Source organism: Diadema antillarum, unplaced genomic scaffold (assembly GCF_040938485.1).
Source record: "Diadema antillarum isolate AM-2024a unplaced genomic scaffold, OU_Dant_1.0 seq00000385_RagTag, whole genome shotgun sequence".
Classification (NCBI taxonomy): Eukaryota; Metazoa; Echinodermata; class Echinoidea; order Diadematoida; family Diadematidae; genus Diadema; species Diadema antillarum.
In genome coordinates, this window is record NW_027271383.1 from 1108272 (window position 1) to 1121651 (window position 13380).

General features: G+C 38.2%; 1 protein-coding gene across 1 annotated transcript in view; it reads right to left on the reverse strand.

Annotated features, from left to right (window-relative positions):
* The window catches only part of LOC139731795 (basement membrane-specific heparan sulfate proteoglycan core protein-like), a 278824-nt gene that overhangs the window by 24867 nt on the left and 240577 nt on the right, over nucleotides 1-13380 (reverse strand). Inside the window, exons 55-63 of the mRNA XM_071642667.1 lie at nucleotides 12740-13024; nucleotides 10607-10719; nucleotides 9115-9262; nucleotides 8093-8255; nucleotides 6976-7073; nucleotides 5688-5954; nucleotides 3829-4089; nucleotides 3271-3384; nucleotides 2250-2443 (exon numbers count right to left, since the gene is read on the reverse strand). Of these exons, the coding sequence (XP_071498768.1) occupies nucleotides 2250-2443; nucleotides 3271-3384; nucleotides 3829-4089; nucleotides 5688-5954; nucleotides 6976-7073; nucleotides 8093-8255; nucleotides 9115-9262; nucleotides 10607-10719; nucleotides 12740-13024 (1643 nt within the window). The remainder of the gene's footprint in view (nucleotides 1-2249; nucleotides 2444-3270; nucleotides 3385-3828; nucleotides 4090-5687; nucleotides 5955-6975; nucleotides 7074-8092; nucleotides 8256-9114; nucleotides 9263-10606; nucleotides 10720-12739; nucleotides 13025-13380) is intronic.

A 13380-nucleotide genomic window follows, 5' to 3' on the forward strand; every position in this document is an offset into this window, starting at 1 on the left:
ATCTAATTTATATCAATTAAACAAAAAAACACAATTTGCATTGGATTAGCACACAAAATCATGAATTTGAGCTGTTTTTGGGTTGACATGCATGTGCAAAACATTGCGTAACTTCAGAACGGTGTACCCAGACGTCGCAAATTTGGTCTCAAAATATGCAGGACTTCAATGAAAAAAGTCATGAAACGCTGCGGCAAAATCTTTGCGCGTTGCGGAATCGTGGCGCGAAATGTCGAGGGGGGGGGGTCAATTTGACCCCCCCCCCCCAGTTAGAATAGGGTTAAAGCCTTGGCCATCTATAGAACTCACACATGTTTGGCTCTACATGCATGAAACTACATTGTGTATTTGAAGAATAAGGCTGTACTGTGGGGAGTCTCTTTTGGCAATATATCTGTTAATCATTTATTTGTATAAGTAATGTGCAATTGTCTCTTGGGATATCATCTGATATCTCAAAATTTGGGTGTTTTTGTAATATCTGTTAAAGGCAGGGAATCCCATTTGCATGCCTTAAATGAAGAGTTGTATAAATACAGTGGTATGTTGAAGAGAGTATCATCTTATAGACTCCCATAAAGTATTGAAAGTGGAAGGTAACAATTAGTACATTTTTATTGACCGTTAGATTTTGAATTGAATTTTTTTCGGGGCTCACCGTAAATTCCAGTACATTACTAGGCTACCTTTGCAGACCCATGCACTGCATGTGTGTCAATCATGTATATTTTGTGAAGAAAAGTTCATCAAAACTTACAAACATTGCCACACACTCTATATGTTATAACATGAGCTCTTATACTTTTAGATTTGTGTTTATAGATAAAAAATACAGAAGACTGCAACAAAAAGGCTTAAGTGTGGCTGACACACAGAACTACTGAGTAGTTGAGTTTTGTGCATTTTTCAAATTGTAGATAACTGTTGACTTCCAAATTTCTCAGTAGTGGCCTAAACAAGTTCCCTGAGGTTTATATTTGATGTTTTGCTGCATTTTGGGAGGTCTGTAAAAGGTATTCCCTACCTTTAAAGGACAAGTTCACCTTCATAGACATGTGGGTTGAGTGAATGCAGCAATATTAGTAGAACACATCAGTGAGAGTTTGAGCAAAATCGGACAATCCGTTCAAAAGTTATGAATTTTTGAAGTTTCTGCTCAGTCACGGCTGGCTGAAAAGACTACTAAAGCTTGAGATGTCACATGAGTACAACGATATAAAGAAAGAATAAAGTAAATTCAACATATTTCCATTTTTCTCACATAACAAAAGAACACTCGACTTCTCTCTTTCAGAAGGCAGGGGGAATAATATTACCCTTAACATATGTCAGTAGCAAGTCGAAGAAATGTGCACTTTCTTCAAAAGTAAAGTTTTGTGAAATTCTCTTTTTATTTTCCTTATATAGTTGTACGCATGTGACATCATACACTGTAGTAGTCTTCTCTTCCAGCAGTGACTGCGCAGATACTTTAAAATATTCGTAACTTTTGAACGGATTGTCCAATTTTCCTCAAACTTTCACTGATGTGTTCTACTCATATTGCTGCATTCTCTCAATCCTTATGTATATGAAGGTGGACTTGTCCTTTAAGTACAAGACATCTATACGTAGGACATGGGCTCTTACTAGACAAACTACAGTCACACATGAATGAATATACATATATGTATATTTTTCTTTTTGCAATTAGATCACTTCCAATTTTTGAGGACATCAGAATCCACTCATTTATTTTGTTTTATAAACTTGATGTATTATCACATAAGTGTGGAATGGAACTGTATATATAAATATCATGGCATCGATTTTTGAAAAAAATAATTGTTTTGTCTATAGGATATCACAAGAACAATGCTGAAGAAGCACACTTGGAGATGTGATGGATTACTGTAATTTGATGCATATATTTTACGTCCATTCCTTTGGTATTACCACATGAGGGAAAAATCAAATAAAAGCACAGGAGAGTTGTTTGTAAAGCTTCAGCCATCAGGAGGTACATTGTGTATAGTGGGAGAAAGTCAGGAAGGAAGAAGGTCTGGGAGGTCCCCTCTTACCCCTCTCAGCTCAAAAAGCAAACAATCCTCTGAGAACTAAATCCCAACAATCAAGTTTATGGGTGTGTGTGTGTGTGTGTGTGTGCGCGTGTGTAGTGTACATATCATGATTCTTTGATTTATGTTTACATTTGGTGATCAAACCTGGAAATATCAGCCAGATATTGGTAATGGCTGAAGTTCTCTTACCTGTAAGTATGCCCTAGTTCTGTTCCTTCTGATGGTGGCTGTGTGCCACTGTCCTAATTCTACTGCCTCCTCACTTCGCACAATGGTGGTTCCAGCTCCCAACTCATACCTCAGTTCTGCATGACCTCCAGACAAACCAAAGGAGAAGAAGTCGCCTGTCCTGTCAAGGTTTTGACCGTTGTACAGAAGCAGACCTGGCAATATCAAGAAGAGAGATAAGATTTATTGGACTGAATATACTTATTTTGGAAGAGAACATACATGACAGAAAAATATTTGGAATAATACCAAAAGTGAACTCATGGTAGCTTAGTGAAAGTTTGAGCATAGTGGACTACTGTAAAAGTGGAAATTTTCGCGGTGTTGAAATTTTTGCGCATTTCGCGCATCCAGAAACTAACGCGAAAATAAATGCACACAAATATTTCTGCTTGCCATATGTTCCAGTAGTTGCTGTCTTGATTCCGCCGAATTAAAAACATGTGAAACTCTCCTTACCTGGCCGAGCGTAAAAAAATTAGTTACACGAAAATATCCACTTTTACAGTATTAACAAGTTTGACTCTGTCAAAATTGTTATATAAGTGAAAAAAAAAATCTAGAAAGCCATCCCCAAAAGTAGGGAAGAGATGTTACAAAATGGCAAAAATATGAGATGTTCACCATGGTTGACAGTCCTAAGGAGCAGAAAATTGCGAATGAAGCCCTAATGCAACACAGGTTTCATCTTCACATACATATTTCAAACCCTGGATTCAAACAGCAGCATTGAGAATATTGACAATGTTGACAGTCTATTAGAAGAAGGTGGATATGTAGAGGATTTATGGATGGTGCAAAATGGATGAAAGTGACTGCAATGATTCAGTACACTGAAATGTTCATTCCATGAGAACACCACGAATTATGCTACCTACATTAACATGACAATAGCTTTAGGTGAGAACCAGATTTTCTTCATTAAGAAAAGGAGCTGTACTAAACGAACCAGAGTGAAAGAAATTAAGAGAAAGGCAATTACCTTCTGTGCTCTCTGGTTTAAAGGAAATCTGAATTTCAAACTCGAGGTATGCATTGGACAGTCTTGGGTAGCCAATATAGGATTGAGGCATCTGCACAAAGTATGGAATAAGTTCTGAAAGAGAGAAAGAGAGTGAAGAGAATGCACATGTACTCCATAATCGTTACAGACATGACAACATCAAATCAAAATCTAATGTATCTAGCGACAAAATGTTATTACTCGTTGCAACAATTATTATTGCTCTGTAAAAAATGTGCTGTGAAATAGAGTTAACATGGTACTGTTTGCAGGTTCAATATTTGGCTGCACATCAAAATTTTCAAGCATGGTATGGTTTTTATCTTCATGTAACAACACCACAATCACTATCAAACATGTATACCTGTGTAGGCCTACATCATATATCACATACTAATGTATTAATTCTTTAATCACATTTATCTTTTCAAACCTTGTGTACATTTTGTCAAAACTTCTTCTGCAAATGAAGTGACATATTTTCTATACGACAGTACTACAAATGTATTTGTGACAAAAACAGGGTGAAGAGTTTACCTCCAATGATAAGTGTGGCACTAAATTCACTTGTTCCTCCATTATTGGCTGCAGTGCAGACATAAGTTCCCTCATCACTCTCCCTTACATTATTGAGTGTCAAAATGCCATTGCTAATGAGATAGTCAGCAGGCAGATCCCCATTTTCCTTGTGCCATGTAATCTCTGGTGCAGGGAAACCAACAGCCAGGCATGAGAACACAACAGTAGAACCCCGTGGGGCAGTGCGTGTGGATGGAGTCACACTCAGTTGTGGGGCAGCTGAGGATGAAAAAGCATATTATGAAATTCTCATCAGATTCTCATTGTTGATAAATGGCAGCATGGCACATACAAGCTTTAATCTGTTGGTGTACTCTAACCTTGAGTTTTATGATTGAATATCTTGTGCATCCTACAAGAAATCATTAAAATCATATTATTGTGAACATGATGATATTTGATCAGACCGAAATATTTGATTATGAATGAAAGAAATATCATTACAAAAATCAAATACAAAATTATATGAGTTGGCACTGACATTTCAATACAGCATTCTCAGCAGTCGTGTAGATAATGGAAATGAAGAGTTATTCTTTTAAAGACACAAAACTGCAGGAGACTTCACACAAAAATCAATATGAATTAATACTTGGAAGTCCATTGAAACATTATGTCAGGTTTAGGGAAACAAAACCCAGTTTCTCATAAGATGGAGATTCTCCTGCCTGGATTCCCTTGCAAACTGGAGATTCTGATTGTGCAAATATGCACACATCACAAGTGTGCAGTATAGCATCCCTTGTGACTGGGCTTCAGGGCAAGTTTAAGGACCCTGTAAGCCTTGGAGTTGAATATAGAGTGGTGCTCTGTCGTGACATATAAACCTCATAGTTTGAACAGTACCATTACAAACTACTATCGGGCAGGAGAAAGCTAAATCTTAAGCTGGAGAAAATAGTCACCATAAGTGGGAGACACACAGCTAGAGCAGGAAAATTGTAAACTCAGGTGGGAGAGTGGGAGATTTGTGAAAATGGCCGCAGAGCTGGAGATGTTGGAGACTCTTAATTCAGGATTGATTCAGACTACATTTGACTAGGGACTGTTCAGTGCTCAGAAATAGAATATTTTGAAATGTTTTCAGTGATGACTACCACAAGTCATGTACCTCTCCTAAAACACTTGATAGAATTCATTAACCTGTTGAGGAGGAGTCCCGAGTATACTCGGGCAGGTGTCTATGAGAAATACATGTTGTAGCAAAATCAGTCCGTCCTCAACAGGTTATTCAAAAACAGAGTTCTTTCGTCTATATTGCTTTTTTTTTCACGTTAGCCTAGAGTTAGCCCCTGAACAGTGATTTAAAAAAGTATGTATTAGCCTTATATACATGGATTAACATTATTTCATGGGTACAACTGTACAAGTAATGCATAAGTAGTGTTTTTTTTTCTTTTTTGTCCATGAAAAATAAAAATAGAAGGGAAGATAGAGTATAAAATATTTAGTTCTGTGTGGGATCAGATGTACGAATATGGCCACATGATGCACTTCCATTCTGAAAATGACTGAAATGTCTTCTCTACTTTCTTTTATTACCATGGCCGTCCAACTGATGCAACCAATCATTGTCTGCCAATGTTTCCCTCTACCCGATCATGCTTTACTCACAGAATGTGTGTTACTTGATCTCTATCTACGGGACTGGATGGGTGACTCATTCTGTAATATTTACTGAGTGACAACAGTATCAGTTCTATATTCAGTCACTGAAAAAGGGAAGAAATGTACCTTGAGACTCTTCAAAATACTCAGAATGCCACATTTATTGATACCAGTTTTTGAATGGTGTGATAATGACATCGCATTCTTACACTGAACATAGAGGAAGACCTGCGATGTACGAGAGCCAACAATGTTTGCAGCAGTGCAGCGGTATAGGCCAGCATCCGAGAGAGAAACCTGTGGGATGGTGAGCTTGGAGCCTCGGATGACAACAGTGATAGGCATTTCACTGTCCAGTCGCGTCCAGGTGACCACAGGTGTAGGGTCTCCCTTGGCTAGACACTCAAATGTAACAGATTCACCAACAGGAATGTACTGCACAGTGGTGTGCACTGTGATCTGTACAGTTGGAGCAGCTGTAAAGAGAGGCAAGGAACTTGCATTCACCAATATTTGGACTTAGGTGTACTCATGCTTACTCTATTGATTACCAGTGCAGAGAATTACAAAAAATTTGCTCAAGGAAAGAATTACCTGAAAATTTTGACTTCTACTGTGCTGAAATATAAATTCTTTCACTGTGAATTCTTTATGTGCCATGGTGGAAACCCCTTGTGTGCCATGTTATTCTAAGACACCAAGGGTGTTATGCTTTCAGAAAACATTCTGTTTTTCAAATCGATGTCACTTTTACATTTCTGGTAAAACCGGGACATGTAGCAAGCAAAGTTATAGACAAAATGTCAAGCCTTGCTTTGACGTAAATTGTGTGACAAATCTATAATCGTTTTTCTTTCAAATGACCAGTAGCTACATTACTGAAAATGCATGACTTTGCACACAAAACCGTGACAGAAACTTTTAATTTACATGCAAATCCAGTTGGGAACACTGCTTATTGATCAATCCTTACATAAAATGCTAGCTATATGTGTGAGGAACGGAAGCGCGACAAATGCCTTCATTGTACTACGGCATTTGGCGATATATTGATCGGTTTGGGCAGGTTTGTGCATTTGAGCAGAATATGCGAAGTTGGCACACCATCGACTGAGTCAGGCGTGCGAACGTGGCACATAAAGAGTTAATATGATAAAAGATACCATGATTATAAAGACTCCATGATTGGTTATCTTTGTAGGACAAAACTACTGACTGAAACTCTTCTTTGTACAAAGTAAAGTTTCAATTTGCATCACAACTACATAAAACATGTATTTGTCCCTTTCATTGAGCATGACGCATACTTGTAAAGTCAATAATAATAATAATAACAATACATGTATATAGCACATTTTCCATATGCAAACATGTTCCAATGTGCTGTACGATGAGATCATTAATGAAATAAGTGAGTAGTCATAATGCTACTGATCATGGTTTATGACAACAGCTTACTACTGTGGAGAAGAAATCATGACACTGTAGATATCTTACCATGCAAAAAGAGCCGGGAATACCCCTTGGATGAGCCAGCAGAGTTGGTTGCAATACACACATATCGACCTTCATCACCTTCTCTCAGTGAACTTATACTACAGATAATAAGGAGAGAGAATGTTATACTTTAAACTTCATTGAAATGTTCTTATTCAGTATGGTATGTAGTGGATACTGTTGGTTGATGAAAATGAAAGAAGACTATTTCATGGATGTCAAACATCAAGAAGTCTTTTCAGTAACAATGAAGAAACAAGAGTTGATCAAGTATTACAAGCTCATCTTCATCCCTGGATCTGTCATGAAAAATTTGAAACTTGAACTCATCAACAAACATGATGTATTTGCTCATAGCACTGACTCAATCGCTTCACTTCTGGTTTTACAGAAAGTAATTTAAAAGATTCTCCAATTTTGGGGTCTTGGGACTCCCTGGGGGTCCCCAAGGAGGCATGGTGCCCATTTTGACTACATATACATTCTATAATTTGCCAAGAAAATTTAACAGTGCATTTTTACAAAGAAGGCGAACATGTAAAACCTGGCCTTTCATTTGGGGCACCCTTGGATATTCTTTACAAACTAAAATTTACATTCGCTACATACTTACATGTACTCAAAGCACTTGTTTGGGGTTTTTCCCCCCCCCCCTAAAAGATTAAATTGCAAAGTTTGGTGACAAACTGACACTTCATTTGCATCCCTGGACCTGACATGAACAAAATCAAAATTTTACTCACAAACTTACCTACATACAGCATTTAAGCTTGAGAAAGTTTTTTTTTTTTTTTAAAGAGATTCTACAATTTGGGAGCTCTGGGTCCCCTGGGAAGGTCTCGCAGTGTGGCATGGTGCCCATTTGGTACTATTTACACATGTATGATAATTCTATCACCCTCATGATAACCTGTTAGATTTATAACAACTTTGAAATGTGAAAATGGATGATTTGGTTCCCTGACTGGACTACAAACTCAAAAGAAGACTTCCAACCAAATGTAACTTAAGTTTCTCTAGATTCTGGATGCAAAAACAAAACTCTAGGAGAGTATGAGTCAAAGTGATCCAATAATCTGAAGGATTTTACCTATAATGAGTGAATATCTAGTCTCACCTGAGGACACCATTGGCAATGCTGTGCTGGGCAGGAAGAGTCCCGTCTTCCTTCTCCCATGAGATGGTGGGAGGGGGATTCCCCGTTGCCTGGCAGGAGAACTCCACTGAACCACCAATAGCACGTGTCTCACGAGATGGGCTCACTGACACAGTTGGAATCACTGACAAAGGCAGCAAAAAATAATATTTCTATTGCTACCATGGGAAGTTACAAATTTTGGTGATTGACAACTAGCAAGGTGGTGGGATGGCATGTACTGACATAACAGAAGAATATAATTGGTAATACATAAATAGCAGATGCATCCTAAGAGTCTCCACTACTTCTAAAATGTATTCCTTTGATCTCTGCACACACTATCCTGCTATCACCAAGGAAAGAGATGTGAGTGCTTTTTTGTCACAGAACAGTAACACAAATAATGATCTAGTTTTTGAAGATTGAACTGCAAGGATCTGCACATCAGAAAATTATGTAAATGCCTTCCTTAACCCTGCTTGCAAAAATCTTGGTTGCCTTCAAATACAGTACCAGCTCACAGCAATAATCAGCTCTCTCATCCAAGTCACAGTATCTAAGATCTTGTTTTCATCTCTTCCATTTTTCAGTCCATTATTCACATGTGACAATGTGGTTCAGTTCACAATTCTGAAAGGTTTCTACATTGAGGTTACCCTATTCAGTTTTATTCAATTTGTAATTTCATATCCATAATGGATTGCATTTCCTTATTTTTCGTAACTACTCACTTTTTCCTTCTATTTCATCCTCACCATGTCATTTTTTATGTTAAATGTGGTTATTGTTGGCGAATTTCCAAATGTTTCATACTACAAATTTCAAACACTTACAGGCCTGTTTTCAATTCCTTACTTTTCGCGGTCATGTGCTGTGCAGTTCAGCTTCAAACAAAAAGACCAAAAATGAAATAATGCCTCTAACTCCTTTATGGCCTATAAAGGTATATTATGAAAAAAGATGCATGTTTCAGATTCAAAGGACCTATGTAGTAATCTTACCTTGTACCCTGACTGCAGCATACATATCCCTTGTTCCAGCAGCATTGTTACAAATACACCTGTACTGACCACCATCTGCAGCTGTGGCTGGTGAGATCTGAAGGATGCCATCTCTCTGCACTGCTGTCGGGGGAAGAGGACCATCCACCTGAGGGATATGAACAAAGTTCATTACACTCTTGAAGAGAGACAAAATGTCTATTGTAGTATGATTTCAACATTTAAAATATTTCTAAGGTATAACACTTCCCTCTCAACTTGAAATGAGACTCATTCAATTGTACCCCCCCCCCCCCCCCCCCAATAAAAAACTAGAAATGTCGCTACAGCGACTGGTTATACCCCCGTCAAACAACATTTCATAAGCTTTGGTCAAAACAACATTTGATAAGCTTTGGTCAAAAAACTGAGGAAGTAGTTAAATCCGCAAGATCTTTCCTTGATCTTCTGCCATTAATATGCCGTTACCATGGCAACGTACTTTCGGGTACTGTCGAAAAATGCGTCTTGCACATCTACAACCAAAGGCACACATCTGTACCAAGTTTCATGGAAATTGGGCAAAAACTGAGGAAGTAGTTTGCAACACAAAATTTTCCATCATTTTGGCTCATAATATGTGAGCTGTTACCATGGCAACATACTTTTTGTCACTGTCAAGAAATGTGTCATGCTGACCTATATCCTAAGACAAACATTCAATATGAATTCCATGAGAATTGGAAGAACACTGATGAAGCAGTTTTGCCATGAAGCATTTTGCCCTATATTTTACCAATAACATGCCGTTACCATGGCAACGCACTTTTTGCCACTGCGGAAATATGTGTCTTGCACATTAACATATTCAGATGAACATCTGTACCTAATTTCATAAAAATTGATCAAAAACTGTGGGAGGAGTTCGCGACGCAAGATTTGTACCCATTTTTGCCCATAATATGCCGTTACCATGGCAACATACTTTTGGGTACTGTCAAAAAATACGTCTTGCACATCTACAACCCAAGGCACACATCTGTGCCAAGTTTTATGGGAATCGGTTGAAAACTGAGGAAGTAGTTCGCGACGCAAGATTTGTACCCATTTTTGCCCATAATATGCCGTTACCATGGCAACGTACTTTTGGGTACTGTCAAAAAATATGTCTTGCACATCTACAACCCAAGGCACACATCTGTGCCAAGTTTTATGGGAATCGGTTGAAAACTGAGGAAGTAGTTCGCGACGCAAGATTTGCAACGGACCGACCGCCCGACCGCCCGACCGACCGCCCCAGACCGACCGCCCGACCGACCGCTCGACCGACCGCCCGACCGACCGTCCGCTGATTCCTATATACCCCCTTCAAACTTCGTTTGGCGGGGGTATAAAAATACTCATGTCATGGCTTAAGAGCAAATGACATACAAGTGTCTCCTATGATGCAATGACAATATATAAACGATGCGAGGTTGACAACATCAGCCCTCATGGTGTGTTTCATACACACCTTGGACCAATCATAGGTGATGGGTTGTGTTCCCTCTGCCATACAAGACATCCTGACGATCTCGCCTGCTGTTACAGTCTGAGATGATGGGGTTACTACTGGCGTTGGTGGGACTGAAAAGGGAACAAGAGAAAATATTCCCAGGAAATAATCATTATGATGACTGGAAATTTGTGACATTTAAAAGGCAATAAATAGAGTGTCCAGTGGTCAATGTATACATGGTCAAGAAGTATCACACAGAGTACAAAGGGCATTATGCACAGCTGGGGTCCATAAAGTATCAAAGGGACTGTACAGTACTGGTTGAGGTGAGGATTCCGGTTTATAAATTTTTTTGGTAAGATAATGAGAAACCTCTTTAGAAATATGAAAGAGCATGTAATTTTTAAAAAAAAATCAACGTTTATTTAATGAAAATTGGCCTTGAAATGGTTCCTAATCGTTCCTAATAAAATTGACAGGCCATGACTTTTATAAGGATCTCTTTGTTTTACCTTGTTTTCAGATATCTCAGTCATTTGAAAACCGATTTTCATCAAATAAACTTTTGATTCCCCTTAGAATTGTATGCTCTGCAACATTTCATAGAGTGGTTTCTAAATATCTCGAAAAATGTTAAAAGCTGAATCCTCACCTCAACCAATACTGTACAGTCCCTTTAAGGTCTTACATTGCCGATGATGTAAACTTGATACCCATGTAAATCCGACAAGCTTTATTTTCCCTGCACTGATGTGTCAGGACATGACAGACACAGGAAACATTGCAACTTGCTTGTTTTACACTCTTCATGATGTCAGTACTACCCTGATGTACGTACCCTGTGATGTAGTCAACAGTCAAACTGCATCAGAGGCAGAGAGGACACCTGCTGAGGCAGGCTGACCTTACTTCTATGCACCATTATGCAACATGTGTAAATAGGTACAGTCTCCAGTACATGTACAGGACTGCTAACATTTTCCCATCAGAGTCAATGAAATTCCAAAGAGCAATCAGGGAGATACTTGTGAAATACATGCATTTCAACGGGCAAAATAATTCCAGAATAAGAGAGATTTTCATCTCTTACATTGTATCTAGACATGAGGGAGTTTCCTGTAGACTGAGGAAGGCTTGGTAACTCTGCATGTACTGCAGTCTTCCCTTTCTTATCCAGGGGGTCAATTCAAGCAGTGATATAACAAAACAAAGCTGACTAGAAGACAGTTACTGCAGTTAAGTTTGACATCAATTATTGAATTAATAGGATAAAGGAAGAAGAATCAGAGGTATCAAGAGCTATTACAATGTCAGAGGTATCAAGAGCTATTACAATGTCAACTGATATGGAAACCCATTCAAGATTATTGAATCCTCAATGATTTTTTTTTTTTTTTTTTTTGGGGGGGGGGGGGTGTGCCCTTCTCCACATTTCAGGGATGCAAAAAAAAAATCACATTTCATGCATATTTTAAGACCATATTTAGAAATATTGTGGTATAATTACAGGAGATGTACACTATGTAGAACATATTCTTGACCAATGTCACAAACAATGGTCGTTTCCCATGACTTTTGTGTGTACAATGTATGGGATTTACTAGTGTTGTAAGAAGAAGATTCTTGTTTTTCTTCTGCTTTTCCTCCTTTTGGCTATCATAAACTACAATGTATTCTAGATATCAAAATGATGAAAAACAAAAGATTTACAAGCTAAGAAATACATAATCAATGTTTCACAATGTACAGAAGGAGACAACTGATTCAAATCTTTAATGGAAATGGTTTCATATGATTGGCAAATGATCACTATCTGTAAACACCAATTTTCATGACAACACTTTGAAACATTTTCAAAATAAGAACAAAAGTAGTGAAATTTCATCATTTTCTCTTGACATTTAACCCCATGACCCAATTTTTTTCCCCTACAGGATCACTGTGCTAGATATACAGGTTTAATAACAGTTAGTGTATACATAAAGTCATTTTAAGGTACAAATATACATTTTTGCATCCATGGATAAAACAGTGTAATTTTGCCATCAAATAGTATAATTTTTGCATTTATATATTACCCTTCTAAATTCTTCCATGTATGAAGTATCAAATTCCTGCCCTGACATGGTAATCACTCTCAATGCTTACCAAGGACATATAGAGTGACCAATCTCTGTTCATAGCCAGTGTTGCTTTCCACAATACAGTAGTACTGGCCACTGTAGTGTTCCCTGACCTCACGGATGGTGAGCACCCCGTTGCTAACGGATACAGAAGGTGGCATCCGCTGGCCAACACGGCGCCAGGTGATGGTGTAACCAGGTGCACTCCCAGGAGAATTGCAGGTAAAGACTGCTGTCTCTCCCTCCACCTTCTCCAGCTGTGTGGGACTGACTTGTATGGTAAGTGGCTGTGGTTGGTTGTCATCAACGACTGTAAAACCAACAAAAAATTACTCAATTGCTGACAAAGAATCCTATGTTCATCTCCATGACTGCAAAACAAACTTTAAAGGGACTGTACAGTACTGGTTGAGGTAGAAATTCATGCTTTGAGCATTCCTAAGTGAGATAATGAGAAACTTCTTATGAAATATGAAAGAGCATGTAATTTTAAGAAGGATTCAATGCTTATTTGATGAAAATTGGTGTTCAAATGGCTGAGATATTCAAAAAAGTACTACTAATAAAAGGCGACAGGCCACGCCTTTTATTAGGATCTCTTTGTTTCACCTTGTTTTGGGATATCTCAGCCATTTCAAAACCGATTTTCATCAAATAAATTTTTGA